This window comes from Podarcis erhardii (genome assembly GCF_964252035.2).
Source record: "Podarcis erhardii genome assembly, chromosome: 7".
NCBI lineage: Eukaryota > Metazoa > Chordata > Lepidosauria > Squamata > Lacertidae > Podarcis > Podarcis erhardii.
Genome location: NC_138511.1, coordinates 6,066,360 through 6,087,321, shown reverse-complemented (window position 1 = coordinate 6,087,321; position 20,962 = coordinate 6,066,360). Strand labels below are relative to the sequence as shown.

The following is a 20,962-nucleotide window of genomic DNA, read 5'->3' as shown; positions in this document are numbered from 1 at the left end:
CCTTTTACATTTCATTATATATCATCTCCCAGAAGCCTCTTGGTCTTCTGCTGCCTCAGGCGGCTGCTTCATTCCGCCTAATGGGTGGGCCGGCTCCGGTTCTTTGGCAACTTTTCTTTTCTAGAATCCCTGTTTTTACCTCTGCGGCACAGAGCTGTGAAATGCCAGTCAAATGCGTTCCAGGAAATGCTCTGAGCTGTTTTATATCCCAGAAAGGCAGATTTTGCCGAATGGCACCCTTTCTGCTCCTGAGCTGTGGGAGGAGAAGTGGCCTCCCTCGTGCTTTTTTGTTACAGGCTGCAGGGAGAGGAGGTGGCTACGCTACCGAGCCCCACAGGGGGGCCTTACTCCCGAGGAGACATGCACGGGGTGGCGCTGCAGGCGCCAGATCCTCTCAAAACATGACTCCAGGGTGCCGCATTCAACAAGCACACCCTAAAAGGTGAAGGTAAAGGGACCCCTGACCATTAGGTCCAGTCACGGACGACTCTGGGGTTGTGGCGCTCATCTCGCTTGACTGGCCGAGGGAGCTGGCATGCAGCTTCCAGGTCATGTGGCCAGCAGGACTAAGCTGCTTCTGGCTAACCAGAGCAGCACACGGAAATGCCGTTTACCTTCCCGCCGGAGAGGTACCTATTTATCTACTTGCACTTTGAGGTGCTTTCGAACTGCTAGGTTGGCAGGAGCAGGGACCGAGCAACGGGAGCTCACCCTGTCACGGGGATTCGGCAAGTCCTAGGCTCTGTGGTTTAACCCACAGCGCCACCCGCATCCCCTAAGCACACCCTCCTGCCCCGCAAATGGCCGTCCGCGGGAGTACTGCTGCCCCGAGCTGGCGGAGCCCAGCGCCGGAACAAAGTGAACTGGTCCCCTTTGGGCTTGGCGGGCTCCGGAAAGACACGAGCGACTTCGGCAGGGCGGGGGCGCAGGCGCAGTAGCTCGTCTGCGCCTCCCGACAGCTGGGCGCTCGCTCGGCTCTGCGCGATGGCTGCGGCGCGGGAGGCCGGCAAGAGGCTCGCCATCGAAGGGAACATTGGTAAGGGGTCTGGGGAGGGGGCGCAGGGGGAGCTCGGGGGTCTTTTCTTCCATTGTATGTCGGCAGCGCCATCCTGCGACTTGGAAGCGCCCGTCCAGCCGGGGAGGGAGGAGGAACTCTGCACTTGCTCAGAGGCAGCCTTATTATTGCCTTGGTCGCACCAGGGCTCGGGCCGTTGCACGGTTGCAGGATGTATGCCTTAGGAGCAGTGTTCCGCCCCGTTCCCCGTCTTGCTCCAGTTGGGGAAGACGCGCAGGCTCGGGCTTTGGCGAGCCTCCAGGGAAGATCTTGGTTGGGTGGTGATTGATTGATTGATTGATTGATTGATTTACTATATTTCTATGCTGCTTTTCATTCAGATGAATAGCAGTCAGTTACAAACAGTAAATAACATCCCAAACTCAACACGAATCGTATAGATAACAAATCATAAGTAAAACCATTACAATCCATATAGCACCATCAACTAAAAAGGTTAAAGCATGAACTGGTGCCTCCGCGAATGAATGGAACTTGGTGGTTGCAAGAGCGCTGTTAGGTTGGGCGGTATTATTATGCCCCATAATATGCAGAAGGGGGTGGGGCCAGGGTGAGGTGCAAAGTGGGTCACATGCACACCATACGTTTGAAGCACATGGCATCCGAATCCTGGGAACTGAACTGTGGTCTGTAAAGAGTGCTGGGTATTGTAGCTCCTTGAGGAGCAAACTACGGGTCCCAGGATTCTTTATCCAATGAAGCTGAGTGTTGGAAGATTCAGGACAGGGGGAAAAAATGTCCTCCTTCATGCAGCATGTAGTTTAACCATGGAACTCGCGTCCACAGGATGCAGCAGTGGTCACCAACTAGGTGGCTTTAGAAGAGGGTTGGACAAATTCATGGAGGGGAGGGTTGTTGATGGCTGCTGGCCTCCACAGTCGGAAGCAGCAGGGCTTCTGAATGCCAGCTCCTGGAAACCACAAGAGAGGAAAGTGCTCTGTTGCTTGAAACCTGTTTGCAGGCCTCACAGGTTGGCCCTTGTAAGAACAGGTTGCTGGACCGGATTGGCCAGATTCCAGCAGGGTTGTCTTCTTACGTTCGTATCTTATTTATTTCATAAATTTTATATACTGCTTGACTGAAAACGCCCTCACACCCTCAGAGCTGTTTGCCAGAATGATTCTTAGGGGGAAGCCATATGCTCCAAGTGTGCGGTGTGAATGTTACATCCCATCTCCACGGCTCATTCTCTGCACAACGTAAGCAGAACAAGGTTGCTTTTCCTTTTGCTGATATTTGGAAACACAGTATAAGGAGGATGTTGGCTAATGGGCTAATGTGCTTTTTGCTCTGCCAGCAGTGGGGAAGTCAACGTTTGTGAGAGTGCTCAGAAAAGCCTTCCCAGAATGGTCCATGACCTCGGAGCCAGTGTCCAAGTGGCAGAAAGTTCAAGCTGCTGGTCCCCACCAGGTAAGAGTCCAGATGAAAAACTTGTTAGGTCTGTAAGGAACTGAGCTATTTTGGTTCAGAATATTGTATTCAATCAACTGGGAGTTCTTCTTCAGTTCAAGAATTCTGAGCAAAGGGGAAACTTGCCTTCTTACCAAAATAATCATTCAGATAAAATAACCATTCACTCTCGTGCAACTTCCTTTGGCACCAAAGCGTAGTCACTCTCTTTGTGCTAAATCAGGCTTCCTCAAACTCAGCCCTCCAGATGTTTTGAGACTACAGTTCCCATCATCCCTGACCGCTGGTCCTGTTACCTAGGGATCATGGGAGTTGTAAGCCAAAAATATCTGGAGGGCCGAGTTTGAGGCATAGCTGTCAACGTTTCCCTTTTTTTAAGGGAAATTCCCTTATTCCGAATTGGATTCCTCGTAAGAAAAGGGAAAAGTTGACAGCTATGGTTTGAGAAAGCCTGTGCTAAAGGTTATAAGAACAGTAGAGCCTGCCAGATCAGGCCAGTGGCCCATTGAGTCCAGCATCTTGTTCTCGCTGTGGCCAAGCAGATGCCTGTGGGAAACCTTCCAGCAGAAACAACTGCAAGAACAGCCCTCTCTCTCTCCTCCTGCGGTTTCAAGGAGCCTTGCTGCCCCCAGCTGTGCAGGCAGAGCACTGCCATCATGGCTTATATAGCCACCAATAGCCTTATCTTCCTGAATCTTCCAATATTTGGCTCCCCTGAATGCCTACGAATTTTAGTGTTCTGAGAGAGGTAGAAAAATATTTCTCTATTCACTTTCTCCATACCATGCATGATTTTATAGAGTTGAAACAAACTTCTATAAAGATTTTTAAAGACTCCACCCATCCCCTATGTGCTGTGTTTCCATTTATCCCAGCTTGCTGGCTGGGACTGAAAGGAGTCCAAAACATCTGGAGGGCACCAAGTGGGAGAAGGTTGAGCTGGAGGGAGGCGAAGAGAAGAGGAACCTTGCAATATCTTCACATGGCACAGGTTCACAGGCCCTGCTGTGGCGTCCCCCCAGAAAACACGCACTTTGTTTTGTGGTTCCTGTTCCGTTCAGTTCTTAACTGTTTGTCTCTTAAATTATTCCCTGCCACAGGCCTCTCCATCTCAGAGCTTTGCAAACCTGCTTCAAATGATGTATCAGGAGCCCTCGCGATGGTCCTACACATTCCAGACTTACTCATGCCTGAGTCGGCTGAAGGCGCAGCTGGAGCCCCTGTCTGCGAAGCCCCTGAAGATGTGGGACCACGTGCGGGTTTTTGAGAGATCTATATATAGTGATAGGTACGGTGCCACAATCTTGTTCCTGACGTTGGCAGCAGCAGCAACAGTGAGATGGGGCCACAGGCCAAGAGAAGTGGGGAGATGTTTGCCTTTTGAAAGAACTGTACACCCCCTTTTGAAATGTCCTCAAGTATTCAGTGCCCCCTCTCCATGTGCAGAGTGCTCTGCAGTTTCTTCCCACTCTTGCATTGTTGTTGAATGTCCTTGCAGTTCCTTTCAACTTATAATTGGGGAAACGAAGGATGGTGCCCCCTTAGCAAGGAAAGCTTTGCCATTCCTTCCATTGGAGCCTCTTCCATACAAGGAAGAGGAAAACCTTCCATTTCGTAATGATGAATGGATGCCAATTGCAAATACAATATTTGGGAAGCTTGGCGGTTTCGCATTTATCTCTGACTTGCCTGTTCTTCTTCCTGTGTTTGTTGCTGTGCGGGTGGTTTAACAACATGGTCCTCCCCCAGGTACGTCTTTGCCAAAAACCTGTTTGAGATTGGCCACCTGGCAGAGATTGAGTGGGCAATTTACCAGGACTGGCACACTTTTCTCCAGCAAGCATTTGGGGACCAGCTTGACATCCATGGCTTCCTTTATCTACGGGCACCTCCAGAGGTAACTGAAAACCTCTGTTATATTTATTAGACACTTCGCCACCTCCCACCCTCAAAAATGAAAGTCAAAGTGATTTACAAAAATGAAGATTGAAAGCAAGTGTTAGGCCAGATGGTCCACTCCTGTAGGAGACTGCCTGCTATATCTCTGTCTGGGTCATTGCTCTGGCTGCCTCACCTTCTACTCAGCTGAAGGCGGGTAAATCGGCAGGCCTGTTGCATTGGATATGAATGGATCCTTCCAAGTTGGCACCCTGGGTGCACCTTCTCCCAGTCAGGAAGCATGTCCTTGAAGGTTTGGGTGGGCTTCTTTAATCATAGAATTTTAGAGGTGAAAGGGACCCAGTGGGTCATCTAGTCCAACCCCCTGCAATGCAGGAATCATGGCAAGTTTTGACTTGTATACAACAGCAGTGGCTCTGCTTTGTTAGCCCAGGGGCCACATTTTGTACCAGCAAGTTCTCCAGGGGCCGCAGTACGTATTAGGCATTGTCAGAAAAGTTGGTGTGATGACCAACACACCTGCGCATATGTGTGTGCACGCATCAGAACACCACGCATGCAACACACATCACACCACTGAGCACTCGTGCAGAGCAGAGATTGTGAAGGAGGGGGTGGTACTTGGTTGTTCCGGCTAAAAACCCAGCAGTTTCCTCCATTGCAACCTAGAATGCGTTTCCAATTCAAGAGGGAGAACGGAGAAGACCATGGAAAGGGAAAGCCACGAGAGAGTTAGTGTGGCCAACCAGGTGCCTTTGGGATATCCACAAGCAGGATTAATAATAATAATAATAATAATAATAATAATAATAATAATAATAACAACAATAATAATATATACCCCGCTCTCCCCGGCCAATGCCAGGCTCAGGGCAGCTAACATCAATAAAATCACAGTAAAAATATAATAGGGGGAAAAGAGAGGGGGTCGGGAAGGGGAAAACCCCCCCAATTAAAATACAGGTTAAAATGAAATTTAAAATGCAGCCTCATTTTAAAGTAGCTGATAAATCAAGACCATAAGGGGAGGGAAACATAAGGGTCAGACTGAGTCCAAACCAAAGGCTGGGCGGAACAGCTCTGTCTTGCAGGCCCTGCGGAAAGATGTCAAGTCCCGCAGGGCCCTGGTCTCTTGTGACAGAGCGTTCCACCAAGTCAGGGCCAGTACTGAAAAGGCCCTGACCCTAGCTGAGACCAATCTAACCACCTTGCGGCTTGGGACCTCCAAAGTGTTGTTATTTGTGGACCTTAAGGTCCTCCGCAGGGCCTACCAGGAGAGGTGGTCCCATAGGTACGTGGGTCCAAGACAATCTCCCCTCCTGTAGTTTCCAGCAACTGATATTCAGGACCCTTTAGCCTTGTAGCCATCACTGCCTTCTGTGGGAGCAAGTTCCATAGTTTAACTCTGGGCTGCATGAAGAGGGACGTCCTTCTGTCTGTCTAGAAACTTCCAACATTCATATTCATTGGATGTTCAAGAGTTTTATTGTTATGAGAGAGAGGGAGGGAAAACCTTTTATCTATCCACTCTCTCCACGCCATGCATAATTTTATAAACTTCTATCCTGTTGCCAGTTACTCACTATTTCTCTGAACTAAAAAGTCCCAAGTGCTGCGACCTTTCCTTGTAAGGGAATCGCTGCATCCCCTTGGCTGCTGTTTTCTGAAGCTTTCCCAGCTCTACAATATCCTTCTTGAGGTGAGGACTGTACACAGGACTGTATTCCAAATGTCATCTCATCATAAGATTTGCATAACGGCATTACGATCCTGGCAGGTCTATTTTCAATGCCTTTCCTAATGATCCCTAGAATCGAATTTGCTTTTTTCACAGCTGCTGCATTCTGGGTCTATAGAAAGTCACTTGGGCCTGGATCAGGCTTGCATTGTTTGCTCCATTGGTAAACCTCCTTGGGTGTGAGAGTGAAGTGTGCCTCTCTGGCAGAACAGGAGTTTCTGGCTTTAGGGCAGCGTGGGGCTCTGGCGCTCATGGCACTGGCCGGTGAATTTCCCTTTTCCTCCTTTCAGATCTGCATGGAAAGACTGCGCCAAAGAGGGAGGCCTGAAGAGAAGGAGGTCCAGCTGCGCTACCTGGAGCAGCTTCACACTCAACACGAACATTGGCTCCTGGAGAAGAGCACAGAGTGAGTCACAAGCGGAGCAGCAGAGAGCTGGCTGCAGTGGGAAGGCAGTTGTGGCTCTGCAGGCAGCGTCTGCTCTTTGCTTGAGCCTCTTCTTTTTGGTCCCACTCGGTTGTGTCGTGGGGCAGGTGTATGCTGGTGCCAGAGCACCCACTTGATCCCACACGGAAGAGAGAAGCAGGCAGCCAAGCCACAGTTCCCGTTACCTGGAGATGAGGATGATGATTTACATCCCATCTTCTTTCCTTTGAGGAACTCAAGGCAATATATATGGTCCTCTTGCTCCCTGTTTTATTCTCACAACAACTCTGTGAAGTGGGTTTGGCTCCAAGACAGTGACTGGCCCAAGGCTTCTGAGTGAGGATTTGCATCCAGGTCTCCCAGGTCCTTGTCCAACACTTTAACGGCTGCTAAACATTACTGCTGTTGGGCTATGATGCTGAACAGGAGCAAGGGCCAAAAGGAACCAGGAAGTCTTGGTAGCACAGAAATGGGTGGGCTAGAGACCACGAGGTGCAGGAGGGCAGCTGCGTACAGACGGGTGCTGTGTCCTGGGCTGTGCACAACTCAGGCCCCAAAATAAGATATGTGGCAGGCAACATTTGGAAGTGGGCCATGGGGTGTATTTGCCATTCACTTCCCAACCAGAATCCTTAACAGTCTCTTGCTCACCAGACACAATTAGTGGGCTCTGGATCACTCTAGAGCAGCTTTCCTAACAGTAAGTCAGACCTGATCCAGATTACTCTTTTATGATTAATTTGGGATTACTTATTGGCAGAATTTTTATCCTTTCCCATTGTCACAGTTTACAGGCCACTACTGTGTTAGTTGCAGTGTTGTTGCAAACCAAAGAGAGGCTGGAAGTTTCCGTTCTGCAGTGGGAGCGATGTGTGAAATCACAAGCTAGCTCAGCCTGCTCCAACTTTGTGCCCTCCCCATGTTTTAAGCTGCAACTCCTATCAGCTCCAGCTAGCATGGCTGTGCTCCCATCAACTTTGGGGCACTGGCTGGGGCTGATGGGAGTCGAAGACCCAAATCTCTGGAGGGCATCAAGTTGGGAAAGGCTGCTCTAGGGATTAAGTCGTCATCATCCTTTATTTTTTATTCATTCTGTTCCATTTATGAATGCTTCCTGTAGTGACTAAGAATAAAAACAAGTTTGTATATTTTAAACAAGTTCAAATCCAATGCATGTACAGACTGGGATATAAATCTCTACTGCACTTCTTTTAAACCTGCAAGATGTATTTTGCATGCTTTATTCTGAACACATTACTAGGGTTTTCCAGCTGTTATTTAGCAGGAAGAGAGGCAGGAAGGAATTATTGTTGCTTTACACCGGCAGTTAAGGTGACTACAACTTCACCCCTCCACCAAAAAGCAGAAGAGACTGTAAATTACAGGTGCCCAATGTTATCTTCCGTGCTGTTTAATCAGTAAACACATCTGACAGCCTTGCATATTGTGCTCACTTACTACTGAGCTTCTGGAATCCAGCGAGTCTTTGGGTGGTGATGACTTCACTCAGCTGAGCTCTCTTCCCACACAGAGCCTGTCCATCAATTTCTGAACCTTAATCAGTGGAAGCAAAGCAGATGAACTTCCATGTTTTGCCTTGGTCTTTCATCCACAGTCCTCTTGCTCTCAACCTTTAGTTAGTCATGTCCATCTTAAAGAAGAAGTGTGTTTTCCAGTTCTACAGTATTAGTTTTCAGAACCAAGCTTTTTAAAAGCTTACATAGTTGTATAGTACGGGCAAAATGAACAGAGTAACTGTCAAGCACGATCAGAACATGGGACTATATGATCTCCCCTTTCCACTGCTTGTGAATTCTAAAGATTTAATTCATTTTAAATGAAGCCCAATTCTATATCCCTACTTACAGTGGTACCTTGGGTTACAAACACTTCAGGTTACAGACTCCGCTAACCCAGAAATAGTACCTTGGGTTAAGAACTTTGCTTCAGGATGAGAACAGAAATTGCATGGTGGCGGCGCAGCGGCAGCAGGAGGCCCCATTAGCTAAAGTGGTACCTCAGGTTAAGAACAGTTTCAGGTTAAGCACGGACCTCCAGAACGAATTAAATTCTTAACCCGAGTGTCAGGGAACTGCCATCGGAGAGACAGGTAGTGGACAGGCTACAGGAGAATAGGAGAGAATCTGCAGTAGAAGAGGGAACCAGCAGGGGGAGTGCAGGAGTCACAGCGGAGGGGAGGCTCTGGGATGCTTCCAGTGAGAGTAGTGGAGAGGTAACGGGACCCCCGTTGGGAACGCCCACCCTTCGCCGGAAACTGTCACGCAGAGAGTCTCGAAAGCGCATGTCTGTCAAAGAGCTTTTATGTTGGCGTAAATTCCGTAGACGCCCACTGTCAGATTCTACCAGCGACTGACGGAGTCATGCTTTGGGGGCTCCGTTAGTGCATCGGTTTGGATGACCAGCCAAACCCCAGAGGGATCAAGCTTTTACGCACAAGCAGCACACTATCCCACCACAGCAATCTGACAGTCTTTGAAAGCAGCTTGTGCAAGCAGAAGGCATCATGAGCGAACCATCCGGAACCGGAGGAGCAGGAGCGGGAGCTGGCGCAGATCCAAGCCTGGAACAAAGGTACAGGGCGTTGGAGGTCCAGCTGGCACTGCAAACGGCGAGGCTCGAGGAGAGGAGGGCTCAAGATGCAGATAAGGGGAAGACCACCCCACTTGCCAGACGGGTGCCTGGACTGGTGCAGAAATTTGGGGGGGATCCCCGGAACTATCAAGCCTTTAGGACAGAGATGCAATATGCACTCAATCTACTGTTTGATGACTTCCCCGACGAGAACTCTAGAGTGGCGTACGTGATTGGCCATCTAGAGGGAGGGGCGAGGGACTGGGTTCGGCCCCTGATGGCAGCCAATAATGAAATCTTAAAGGACACAATGAAGTTTTTCCGCGCCATGGACTTGATGTTTTCCAGCGAGATCGAGCAGGGAGTGGTGCGCAGGCAGTTAATGGCGTGTAAACAGGGGAGCCGATCTGTACGTGAGTACTGGACTGAGTTCACCATGCTGATTCATAGACTTGGGTGGGACCTTGCTAGTGAACCTATTCAAATGCTGTTTGAAGAAGGTCTCTCTCCGGCAGTGAAAGATGAACTTTCCCGGGCGCCTAGGGCGGAGTCTATGGATCAGCTGACTAAATCAGCGCTGTCCATTGGGGCACGCCAGGAAGCTAGAGCTATGGAAAAGCGGGAAGGAAAGGGGGAACGTTGGAAGGACTTCCGCATTCCAGAGATTCCGGAGCAGCCTTTCCCGCCAGCAGAGCCGATGGAACTTGGAACAGCGCGCGCGCGCGCAGTTTCAAACACCAGTGAAGGGCGGAAGAAGGAGGGAAAGAGCGGCAAGAGATGCTATCTCTGCCAACAGCCAGGTCACTTTGCCAGAGTCTGTCCGCAAAGGAAGGAATGGCAAGGGATGGCGGGAACTGTTGGGGGGAAGGAGGAAGAAGAAATCACGGAGCCAGTAAAAGCCAACGCCTGGTTGCCAACATCAGGGCACAGCAGCCAGGCCAGGGAGTAATGAATGTGCCCACGCCGGAACCTCCAAGACCAGCGCTTGTGATAGAGGTGTTGCTGGAACTGGCAAACGGACACCCACTGAAGATAAAGGCGCTATTGGATTCAGGTAGCTCATGTAATTTCATGAGCAAAGAGTTTGCAGCTGCACACCAAATACAGACTATCCCATTGAGTAAGCCTTTGCAGGTTACCACGATTGATGGGAGGGAGCTGTTGGGAGGAGAAGTGAGCCAACAGACTGTACCAATGATAATGAGGGTGGCACGACACACCGAACTGATAGCGTTTAACGTAGCCACCTTGGGAGGAGCTCCTATTATCTTGGGTATGAGCTGGCTGGCGCTACACGATCCGCTAGTAGGCTGGCATCAGAGAGTGGTTTCCTTTGGATCAGCACATTGCCTAGAACACTGCAAGGAGGGAGAGGCTCAGGCAGGCGCCAGGGGCACTCTAGCAGGGATGGAAGTGATGGACAAAGGGAGGGTGCCACCACAATACGCTGACTTGCTTGACGTATTCAGCGAAAAAGAAGCAGATAAACTGCCCCCGCACAGACCCTTTGATTGTCAAATTACCTTACTCCCAGGAGCACAATTGCCAGTGGGCAAGCTGTATGCAATGTCAGACAGTGAGATGCAGGAGTTAAGGGAGTTCATTGACAAGAATCTCAAGCGAGGTTTCATCAGAGAGTCACGAGCGGTGGGGGGCAGCCCAGTGTTCTTTGTGGACAAAAAAAACACAGGCAAGCCCAGGCTTGTATGTGATTTCAGGGCCCTAAATGCAGTGTCAGAACCAGTGACTTTCCCTATGCCCAGAATTGATGACATTCTAACACGGGTGAGAAAAGGGAAAATTTTTACCAAGCTGGACCTTAGGGGGGCATATAACTTGATACGTGTGAGAAAGGGGGATGAGTGGAAGACCACTATGTTCACCCCCTTGGGGGCCTTTGAGTACACCGTTATGCCTTTCGGATTACAAGGGGGCTCCGCCTGTTTTCAATCATTCATGAATCACGTCCTGGGGCCACTGCTCTACAAGAACTGCGTAGCGTTCTTAGATGACGTTCTGGTGTACTCAGACAATGAGGAGCAGCATGTGCGAGATGTAAGAGAGGTACTGAGCAAGCTGCGAGAAAACCGGCTGTGGGTGAAACTGGAGAAGTGTCAGTTTCATACCAAGGAGGTGGAATTCCTGGGGTACCGGTTGTCTGACAAGGGATTGGCCATGGATCCCAGCAAGGTTCAAGCGGTACTGGAATGGAAAACACCAAAGACCAAGAAGGACGTGCAAAGGTTCCTGGGCTTCGGAAACTTCTATAGGAAGTTCATCAAAAACTTTGCCCATTTAACAGCGCCCATCACGGATTGTCTTAGTAGCAAAAAGAAATTTGTTTGGACGGGAGAAGCGCAACAAGCGTTCGAACGCTTAAAGCAGGCGTTTGCGTCGGAAGAGCAACTCTTGCACGTGGATCTACAACAACCAATGAGAGTGGAGACTGACGCGTCAGACCGAGCGGTGGGGGCCGTTCTTCTCCAGTCGGGAAAAGATACGTCTGAATGGAGACCGTGTGCATTCTTCTCGCGGAAGTTGAACAAATCAGAGAGGAACTACACAGTGTACGACCGAGAACTGCTCGCCATTCATGAAGCATTCCGGAAATGGCGGCACTTGCTGATTGGGGCGCAGCACAAGGTTCAAGTCCGAACTGACCACAAAAATCTGGAATACTGGAGAACAGCCCGAGTGCTGAACCAGAGACAAGTGAGATGGGCCCAGGAGTTCTCCAAATTCCACTTTGAGATTCGTTACGTGCCCGGCTCCGAGAACGTGAGGGCGGACGCTCTTTCCAGGAAACCTGAGTACTTAGAGGGGGAGGGAGCGCCTGAGGCAAGGCATGTAATCCCTGAAGACCGCTGGGTGTGTGGGGCGGCATTGGTGGGGCAGAGGGAACTGATAGAGGGTACGGAGAACGATGAATACGCCCAAGAGAAACTCAGAGAGCTCCGGAGGACAGAGGAGAACACAGGGGGGTTCGAAGAAAAGAACGGGGCGTTGTATTACAAAGGGGCACTGTACATACCCGACGGGGAACTGAGGGGCAGAGTACTCAAGCAGTTGCATGACAGCCCCACAGCGGGACATTTTGGACAGCACAAAACCATGTGGTTGGTTACCAGGGAGTTTTGGTGGCCCAAGGTGAGGGAGGACGTACGGGAATATGTCAGGGGTTGCGACAGGTGCCAGCGAGCGAAAGGAGAGAGGGTGGCGCCAGCGGGGCTATTACAACCCTTACCCACGCCCGAAAGGCCATGGGAGGCAGTATCCATAGATTTTATGACGGATCTGCCAAAATCCAAAGGCAAAACAGCTGTCATGGTGGTGGTAGATCAATTAACCAAGATGTGTCATTTTATAGCTTGTTCACATGCAGTCACAGCGGAGGAGACCGCCAAGTTGTTTGTAGAACATATTTTCAAGTTGCATGGCGCCCCCTTGAGGGTTTTGAGCGACAGAGGGAAACAATTTACTTCCAGGTTCTGGAGGAAACTTATGAGCTTACTGCACGTAGAACTCAATTTCTCAACTGCCCGGCACCCAGAAACCAATGGGCAAGCGGAAAGGGCAAATGGGGTTTTACAACAATACCTGAGGTGTTATGTAAAAGACAGAGAAAATGATTGGGTGGATAAGTTACCTCTAGCAGAATTTGCCTACAACAACGCGGAGAACGTGTCCACAGGGATGAGTCCCTTCCTGGCAAATTATGGGTGTCACCCCCGGGCATTCCCAGGAGAGGGAGGGGAGAGGTGGAGCGTGCCGGCGGCGGAATATTTTTTTGAAGAGATGGAGGCGATCCACCGTCAGCTTCAACTTAACTTAGAGAAAGCCAAGGAAGAATATAAGAAGCAAGCAGACAGAAATAGGAGGGAAGGTGAAACTATAAGGGTGGGGGACCGGGTGTGGTTGTCCACCCAAGGGCTACCGTTCAAGGGCGGGAGTAAGAAATTGAGGCCCAAAAGATTGGGACCCTTTGAGGTCATACAGCAGGTCAACCCAGTGGCATTCAAACTCAGGCTGCCCAGTCACATGAAATTACACCCAGTATTTCACAGGTCATTACTGTCGCCGTACCGAGAGGGACGCGAGTGGGGGGAGCGTGAGAGAGAGGCCACCCAAACGCCCGTGATAGAAGAGAGAGAGCGCGACATGAACGTGGCAGGAATCATTGATTCCAGGTGGAAGGGGAATCAGGTGGAATATCTGGTAGAATGGGAGGGGGAAGCAGAGTCGGAAAACACTTGGGTACCAGCAGAGGTAGTCAATGACGAGGTTTTAATAGAAACATTTCATCAGCGTTTCCCAAGAAAACAGCAACCCGTGGCTCGATTTAGAAGGGAACACTTTGGGACCACCGATGAGGAAGGAGAGTTTGAAGGGTTCCCAGAGTCAGGGGTGGGTGAAGAAGCCGACTCCGACGAAGAAGAGGAAGACGGGGAGAGAGACGGTACGCCGTGGCTGGAAGTGTTAGAATCCTCGGACGACGAGGAGAGTTCCTTCAGGGGCTTTCCGCCCTCACCGCCAGTGGGAGAGGAGGCGGGAGGGGGTGAAGGGGGCCCTGGGGGGGAGGTGGATGTCAGGGAACTGCCATCGGAGAGACAGGTAGTGGACAGGCTACAGGAGAATAGGAGAGAATCTGCAGTAGAAGAGGGAACCAGCAGGGGGAGTGCAGGAGTCACAGCGGAGGGGAGGCTCTGGGATGCTTCCAGTGAGAGTAGTGGAGAGGTAACGGGACCCCCGTTGGGAACGCCCACCCTTCGCCGGAAACTGTCACGCAGAGAGTCTCGAAAGCGCATGTCTGTCAAAGAGCTTTTATGTTGGCGTAAATTCCGTAGACGCCCACTGTCAGATTCTACCAGCGACTGACGGAGTCATGCTTTGGGGGCTCCGTTAGTGCATCGGTTTGGATGACCAGCCAAACCCCAGAGGGATCAAGCTTTTACGCACAAGCAGCACACTATCCCACCACACCGAGGTACCACTATACTCATAAATGTGGGGCACTCCTCCTTTCTTATTCTGACATGTTTCTTCTTGTGATGATGCAGACATTTGCCCAAAACTTTGTCTCCCTCACTTGTGTTCCTCTTGATGTTTGGTCAGGGCGCAGCTTGACTCCCTCCTTTGGCAATCTTTACAAAACTTTAGTTTATGGTTGCCATCAATTTGGATTTTAATTAACCTTTATAATGTTTTTATAATGTTGCACTGTTTTAGTGTTAACAAAACAAATTCCTTCCAGTAGCACCTTAAAGACCAACTAAGTCAGTTCTTGGTATGAGCTTTCATGTGCATGCACACTTCTGTTGTTAGCCATCCTGAGCCCGGCTTCGGCTGGGGAGGGCGGGATATAAATAAAATTTATTATTATTATTATTATTGATGTTGCATGTAATACTAAACAATAGTCAGAAACAAACTATGGCTTACTGTGAATTTGTGTGTTCACACAGTTCAAATTACACCCACCCTTTGCCAAGCTGGGAGTAAACAAAGCCACAGTGCTGGCTTAGCATTTTGTGTGAACCAGCGTTGGTAGTTTGCATCTCTCCAAAGAAACTATGAGTAGTAAGTCAAGAACAAACCTTCACTTCCGCCCTTGCTTTGTTTGGGTTAGTGTTTGCACACAACTCTAATCCATCACTGTTGTTTGTTTCCTCCCAGTTGGCAAATGGATGAGCAGAGTGGGTGTGATTTGAGCAGCACGTATCAGCTTGCTGACACATTCGTAGTAAACTATAGTTTGTTTCTGACCGTGACTTACTGTTAGGTGAAAGCCAGGCCATTAACTAGCTTGTCCCATCCTTCCTCACTATAGCCCGTCACTACAAACACACACCATTCCCTGTATCCCAAGTGAAGGCAAATAGAGAAAGCAGAGGTTTGGCTTGCAGTGAGGTGACCTATGGTGTTGTGAGCCTCAGTGTTACCTTAGACGAAGAAGTTTGGGGCTGAAAGACGGAGGCAGAGCGTGGGTGCATGGAGGCTAGATTGTTAAGTGAGCACATTGCAGAAAATGCTTGCTGCTTACATGATGCAGAAATTAAGGTGGGCACCTTAAGTTACAATTTCTGCATTTTGGGATGTGCGTAATGGAATTAGAAAGTGCCTTAAAAACGTGTGGTTTTTTTATCTGAAGGTAGAATGTATTTGGCTTTGTTTCAAGGAAATCCATTGAATTATATGAGTCATAGTGATGGTGCAAGGCAGCAAAATTTAGCTCCACTGTGGGTGTATAATAATCAACATATGCACTATGCTTTAAGATGTTGAAAGCTCTATCTCTGTGTAATAATCTCTAATCCTTGCGTGAAGCTGCAAGAGAGGCTGTTTTATAAAATTATTGCTGGTTTTATTAACTTCACAGTGTGATCAACAGTTCAAGGAGTAGATTTGGTATACTGTATAGGATAAGCCAGGGACATGGGTGGCGCTGTGGGTTAAACCACAGAGCCTAGGTGGTTCAAATCCCCATGACGGGGTGAGCTCCCATTGCTCGGTCCCTGCTACTGCCAACCTAGCAGTTCAAAAGCACGTCAAAGTGCAAGTAGATAAATAGGTACCACTCCGGCGGGAAGGTAAACGGCGTTTCTGTGCGCTGCTCTGGTTCGCCAGAAGCGGCTTAGTCATGCTGGCCACATGACCCAGAAGCTGTACGCCGGCTCCCTCGGCCAATAAAGCGAGATGAGCGCCGCAACCCCAGAGTCAGCCACAACTGGACCTAATGGTCAGGGGTCCCTTTACCTTTACCTATAGTATAAGCCACTTTTATCTCCAAATTGCTCTGGGATGGCAATATGGTAAAGCTGAGGATTACAACAGGGGCAGGAATTTTTGGGTCCGTAGAGAGAATGCGGCCCCAGGCCTCTGTGTCTGGCCCTTGGAACATTCCCCAGGCCACGCCCCTCACTGACCCTGCTTCACACCCTTTTTTGGCCTGGCTGGAATGTAAGCTTGAACTCTTGATTGTCTGGATGGATGATGGAGGGGTGTGTGTGTGTGTGTGTGTGTGTGTGTAGAAGCTACCCTACTGCACAAAGGTAAATTTTCCATTCATTCTTCTGTCACCAGTATGTTACCCTGAGGAGATTGCCTAAAGGGAATGTGGCCCCTGGTCTGCAAACGGTTCCCCTTGCTCTGCTTTCAACAACCTTGGCATGTAGGCACTGAAGGGAATTAGGTGAATTAATGAGACAACTCAAAGTCAGTGCAGATGAGATCATTCAAGGAAGTGAGCTGAACTACCCACTGTAACTGAAGCCACAATATTGATTGTATAGTGAAAAGAATTAAGGAAATAACATTCTTATTGCCCCCACAGGATTCATTCTGAAAACATAAGAAATGCTCCAGTCTTGCTGCTTGATGTCACAAAGGATTTTGAGGATGACACAAATGAACAAGGGAGGCTTATGTCCCAGGTAAGATTTCACTTCTCTGAAATGTGAAAGCTTTGGTATAATGCACAAAACTTGCGTATTCTTCCATCAGATTAAAGTTGGCACCGCAAGCTACCAATTTGCCTTAATTGTGTGTCTCTTATTCCCTGGAACTAACATGGCAACAACTGAACAAACAATTGTTTGGATTTTATTTGAAGATCTGTTTCCTCTTTTTGCAGGTGAAGACTTTTATAAAGACTCTCTCAGGGGAGGCTTTCCCTTCTGCGTCTACCGCTGCCTCCTAGCCCAGGATCTCACAGCAGGCTCCTCTGAGTGGATGGCCACCAAGAGAAAGCAGTCCTTAATGGTCAACTCCATTGGGAGTTAACAGCTCGGCCAGGTCAGAGGTGCTTGCAAGAATTAAAGGTCTCTCTGCGCACTACTTGCAGGGGAAAGAAGCCCTCTGGGCAGCAAAATCCCAACCTAGTCTACAGATAGAAAGAAGAATGAAAGAGAAAGAGAGGTGAAAGAGAGGGATTTTGGGGGCAATTTCACTTGGGCTGGGTGAGCTCAGAAGCCACGCAGAGGCCTCTGTTTGGCCAAGTGAGAGATCAGTCCACTTGCCTGGAAAGGGCCTGGCAGGGTGCTCTGCCACGTGAGAGAGTGGTGGCCCATTTAATACATTTGGGCAGTGGTGCATCTACTTAGTTTTGTTGGTACTGGCTACCAGTGGCTCCCTTGCCATGATTCTGGACCTGCTCCCTCCCCAACTTCTGCTGCTGCATTTTCTCAGGGTGTGGAGTCTCAAGTTCTTGAGTCTATATGCGCCCTCAATTCCTGCTACTTACTGTGATGTGGCGTGATAGCAATAGACACCTTGGGCTCACTTCTGTAATATATTATTTTTAAGCACTCTGCACTTAGACACCCACCTGAGTTTCCTAGGCACTGCAGGACTGTCTAACAGTGCCCAGTTCCTGTGCATCTGCACACCTTTCCATTGTCTCTGCATCAATAGCCTCCCCCTTGGAGAAGAGAGTTTGGAAATTGATTGGCACTGAAACAATTCAGGGACCGACCGAGGAATCTGGAAGGTTCAGAGTGTGAAGAATAGACTGAATTCTGTACAGTTGTGTTAGCGTCTGTATGTGACAGATGTAAAAAAACCAGACATGTACTTGAGTTTTTCAAGGGGCTGTTGTCTCTTCTGCTGCTTCCCACCCCCAGTGCAACTCTTACCTATGTGATGGAGGCCTCCTGGGCTATAGCATCTCTGTGCATGAAGGCCACTGCATGGTTGATGTCTCACACAAATATAGCAACTGTACGTTGTTTTCGAGAATACTTTTCACCCTCTTTATCTGCCTTTATCACATTTCCATGAAATTTATCAAGTTTATCCTACAACTATAGCCCTCTTCATTCATTGCTTGTGCAAAGGGGCAACAAATCTACAAAGGTTTTGTAGATTTTCCTTCAGCACAAACATCTGCAAAGTTCCTTTTAAAAGAAATGGAATAAATTGGATGTCTATCTATGAGCAGTCCAGTTTAAAGTTTAAGATAGCCCTGTCGTATAGTATCTTAAGACGCTAGAGGCGCACACATCACCGTGAATTTTGCAGAGAGGATATGAAAAGGATGCCCAGTGCCTCTGTGGATAGTAAAGTTCACAAAGTTGACTTTGGGAAACTGGAATATGGATGTCCCAAGTATTTTTGTCCATGCATGTTTCATCCTTTTCTCCTCAAGAAATAGTTCTGTTGCGTTTGATGTTCCCTTTCCAAGCCTCAGTAAACCTATATATGCAAGTTCATCAACAGTAGATGGAATGACGTGTCACCCCCTTACTTTTTGTACATAGCATTAAAATTCATGCACCAATTATAAATAAGCCAAAGTACAAAACACTCCCTTTTTAATGCAGTGCTTTTTACAATCAACCATTTATTAGCTTTTAATGATGGGTTGTCAACATTTAATTTATCTCTCTTCTAATGTATAAAATTACTGTATTTTTTTTTAAGGCTGCTGTGTGTGATTATGGCCTGTGTCCAATGGTCTGTTGAAGTTCAGAGATTCTGTTTCCAAAGCTACTTGCAGTATCCTTAGAAAGTTTTGGAGAAACCATTTCTGCCACTGGGCTATTGTCCTTATATACTCAATTGCACTGGGGGCATCAACATTTACTGCAGCTGAAGAAATGTGTAGGGGGGGGGCAGCTGCTGGAGATCCCCTCCTCACAGTGTTCTTGAATGTTGGGTCCCTGGGTGTGGTTGGATTCTCAATTCCCATCATCCCCACAGCTTAGCCCAGTGGTCAGGGAGGAGCAGTCCGGAACACTTTTCTCCTTTATGTTTTTTACTACATCCACTTGATAGTTTCTGTCCCTGCGCAAGGATATCGTTAGCATGTTACAAAATCCTCTGGTTGCAGCCCTCTTTGTGTTGCTTCTGTGTAAACATGCAGTTGACCCTGAAGATGTACATGCTTCTTGGAGTTGAATGGGAGCAACCGCAGAAGTGGTGTCAGCCATGTAGACTCAAGCTCATCTTAAGCCAATTCTAAAAAGAATTGACTTCTGTATTCCAGTCTTCTACTCATCTCAGCCTCCCCCATTAAGAGAAAGGATGGTTCTGTACCACTATAATGTGCTTTTTAAAAGATTCAGTACACTGATAAACCTTTCGTTTGTAGATAACTGCATTCTTCTCGAAGTTGTAAAATGCTACAGTTAAATCAAGGTCCGTATAGTTAAAGCTCTGGTTTTCCCAGTAGTGATGTATGGAAGTGAGAGCTGGACCATCAAGAAGGCTGATTGCTGAAGAATTGTTGCTTTTGAATTATGGTGCTGGAGGAGACTCTTGAGAGTCCCATGGACTGCAAGAAGATCAAACCTCTCCATTCTGAAGGAAATCAGCCCTGAGTGCTCACTGGAAGGACAGATCCTGAAGCTGAGGCTCCAAGACTTTGGCCACCTCATGAGAAGAGAAGACTCCCTGGAAATGACCCTGATGCTGGGAAAGATGGAGGGCACAAGGAGAAGGGGATGACAGAGGACAAGATGGTGGGACAGTGTTCTTGAAGCGGCCAACATGAGTTTGACCAAACTGTGGGAGGCAGTGGAAGACAGGAGTGCCTGGCATGCTCTGGTCCAGGGGGTCACAAAGAGTCGGAAACGACTACAGTGGTGCCTCGCAAGAGGAAATTAATCCGTTCCGTGAGGCTCTTCGTATAACGGTTTTTTCGTCTTGCGAAGCAAGCCCATTGACAGCTTAGGGGATTAGCGCTTTTAGCGGTTTAGCGGCTTTTAGCGGATCAGCTGATAAGCGGCTTATCAGCGGATCAGCTGATAAGCTGCTTAGCGGCTTAGGAAAAGGGGGAAAAGGGGGGGGGAACCCGCAGGAACTCGCAAGACATTTCGTCTTGCGAAGCAAGCCCATAGGGAAATTCGTTTTGCGAAGCGCCTCCAAAACGGAAAACCCTTTCGTCTTGCGGGTTTTCCGTCTTGCGAGGCGTTCGTCTTGCGGGGCACCACTGTAAACAACAACAGTTAAATCAGTAAAATGAGTAACTTTAAAACACAGAGAAAGGGAGTAAATAAAGGTTTGCCTTCCTCTCATAACCCTAGAACTTGTAGACATCCAGTGAAGTTGGAAGATTTTAAAAAGTCATTCTTCACACACTAGGGAACCTGCTCCCACGGGAGACAGTGATGGCTCCCACACATCCTGGCTCTGCTCTGCCTCCGTCGTTGGAGTCAGCAATGCTTCTCAATACCAGTTGCTCAGTCTAAGCGACAGGAGGGGAGAGGGCTGCATGCACTCATGTGCTCCTTTTTGGTTCCCCACAGGCATCTGGTTGGCCCCTCTGAGAACAGGATGCTAGGCTAGATGATCCAGCAAGCTCTTCTGATGGTCTTAGTTCTTGTTCTGCTGGTGACGGTGGTGGGGGAGGGCAGGACTTGAAAAGCACCCTTTCATTTCATATTATATCTCATGGTGTATAATATTTTTGTCCTGCTGCAGTTCACATGGCCACCAGTTTCTTGCTCCTGCAAAATACAGTGTGAGGACAGACTTAGGCTGGCTGGGCAGAGAGTGAAAGAGCAGTGGGGGGTGGAGAAAGTGGGGATGGGTAGGAGACCCCCCCAAGACACTGCTCTCTGAAGAGAAGGGGAGAGAAAAGCCTTCAACAGCCTCCTTTTCCTTCAAACTTCTGGGGTTTGTGTACAGAGGGGCATTTGAAGGCATGCTGCCTCCCCACAGCTGATAGGCAGCAGGGAATGTGCTGATAAATTCCCCACGGCTGCATTTCTCCTTCTGACCTCTGAGGTTAATTATATACATATACACAGACAGGTATCTTTTCCTGGGTTGCATCCAGTGTGGTATTAAGTAACTTGTTCTATTAGCGCTCGTGTGATGGAACTCC

The 20,962-nt window shown here is 48.7% G+C and overlaps 1 protein-coding gene across 1 annotated transcript; it reads left to right on the top strand.

Annotated features, from left to right (window-relative positions):
• The first annotated feature begins 943 nt into the window (after positions 1-943).
• Positions 944-18,671, top strand: DGUOK (deoxyguanosine kinase). Its single transcript, XM_081868545.1, has 7 exons — positions 944-1,036; positions 2,373-2,485; positions 3,586-3,773; positions 4,235-4,382; positions 6,413-6,528; positions 16,469-16,568; positions 16,769-18,671. Exons 1-7 carry the CDS (start codon positions 985-987, stop codon positions 16,832-16,834), a joined length of 783 nt encoding a protein of 260 aa, XP_081724671.1. The 5' UTR covers positions 944-984; the 3' UTR covers positions 16,835-18,671.
• Positions 18,672-20,962: the final 2,291 nt, after the last annotated feature.